This window comes from Penaeus japonicus, unplaced genomic scaffold (genome assembly GCF_977035675.1).
Source record: "Penaeus japonicus unplaced genomic scaffold, GWHDUDI00000001_assembly GWHDUDI00000029, whole genome shotgun sequence".
Lineage (NCBI taxonomy): Eukaryota > Metazoa > Arthropoda > Malacostraca > Decapoda > Penaeidae > Penaeus > Penaeus japonicus.
In genome coordinates, this window is record NW_028234431.1 from 32,560,420 (window position 1) to 32,562,190 (window position 1,771).

The following is a 1,771-nucleotide window of genomic DNA, read 5'->3' on the forward strand; positions in this document are numbered from 1 at the left end:
TTTTTGGCATTTGTCTGCCCCGTTGCAGTCGTGCCCTTGGACGTCGTTTCTGTGCTGATTTCCCCCGCGGCTGTCGCCTCTGCGTCTGCGTCGGCGACCTGCTCTTTCTCCTTCGCAGATTCCGGCGTGGCGGCCTCGCTTGTGGCCTCGCTCTCGCCGCGCGTCTCCTTCTCGGCTTCGAGCGCGTCCTTGGACATGGCCGCGGCCGCCGAGCGCTCCACCTCCTCGTCCACCTCCTCGACGGACTCCTGCGGGTTGGCGACGGCCTTGAGGCGCGCCGTGATGCGCGACAGGACGGCGTTGGAGGCGGCGAGGTTGACGGTGCGCAGGAGGTGGTCCTCGGCGCGGCGCTCGTGGAGCTCGCGGAAGTGGACCACGTTGGCCATGGCGGCGGGCGTGGCCAGCGACTGGCTGCGCTTCTCCCGCGCCGCCAGGTGGTCGCCCAGGCGCGAGTGCGAGGGGCTCACCAGCGACAGGCTCTTCTCGAAGAACGTGTACATCTTCTCGGCCTTGGGCGAGATGCTCGAGGGGGAGCGGGAGCCGTCCTCGTGCTCCAGGCCCAGCTTCTTGAGGCAGCTCTCGTCGCACGTGCCGCACGACTCGCAGCGGCCGCCCAGCGCCTCGAACCCCGCCTGCGGGTCCTTGATCTCCGGCCGGTCCACCAGCAGGCGCGCGTGCTCCTGCGGAAGGAAACAGAGAGCAGGTCAAGTGGGCGTCCTCCCCCTCCCCGGGAACAGACAAAGGGAACCCCGACAAGTCACGATTCGTAATAAGGAAGAGGAAAAAAATAATAGAAACAAAAACGTTGAAGCAGTGGTCTCCGAATTCCCAGAACTCCCAATCACGCAACACTTGGGATTCCCTCGGATCTCGAGGAAATCCAATCCCGCAGAATTAGAGGATCGATCCTACGAGTATAACCTTCTCCTTTTATTGCTATCCATCTATTCATTCCGATCATACGCTGCTTATTTTTGCAATGAGGCCCTTCGATTCCCCCTTGCAATATGCAGGAATTGCAACCCGGTCCCTGATGAACAATCTCTCATACTTCATATTAGTTAATAACTCCGCCCTCTCAATATTAATGGCTTCCCGGAGACTTGCAACATTAAATCAAAAACTCAATAAGCGATTAAGAGAAGATAAAAAAACACAAAAACAAAACAAAACATAAAAAAAAAAAACATAAAGCCCATCCTACGTCATGCGATCGTTACAAAATCATTCGAAAGATTTGCCAATCACGATGCTATATATATATTTTCTAAAGCTTTGGGGTTCAAATGAATTACTCAAGTCCTACACGAGAGGAATCAACAGCTATTATTCCTTAAGCTCTTGGTTCTCGTGATTGCACAGTCCATGAAGCCTTTTCCCTTTCTTTCATCTCTGAATTGAATTCGGGGAACATATGTGCATGAATTATTTAAATGGAGCGTGCATTTTCATATTCATGTGCAACAGGCTAAGAAGGGTATTCCGCGACCGTGAAATAACTACGCTCCAAATTTACATACATGGTCGTGCATAAAACATACATGCAAGAACACACACACACACACACACACAAACGTGCTTGCACACTGAGGCAGAAACACAAGCACAGACGTATACCTGCTCACAAATGTTTGTGTGCAAGTGTGTGTATGTATGTATGCATGTATAGGTATGTGTGTGTGTGTGTGTGTGTGTGTGTGTGTGTGTGTGTGTTATGCATATATATATATATATATATATATATATATATATATATAAAAAATATATATAT

General features: G+C 51.0%; 1 protein-coding gene across 1 annotated transcript in view; it reads right to left on the reverse strand.

Annotated features, from left to right (window-relative positions):
• Nucleotides 1-1,771, reverse strand: part of LOC122256903 (uncharacterized) — a gene marked incomplete in the record, with an annotated part of 4,497 nt that overhangs the window by 1,066 nt on the left and 1,660 nt on the right. The window contains 1 exon segment of the mRNA XM_086554450.1: nt 1-682. This exon segment is cut by the window's left edge and continues 1,066 nt beyond it. Coding sequence (XP_086410576.1) covers nt 1-682 — 682 coding nt within the window.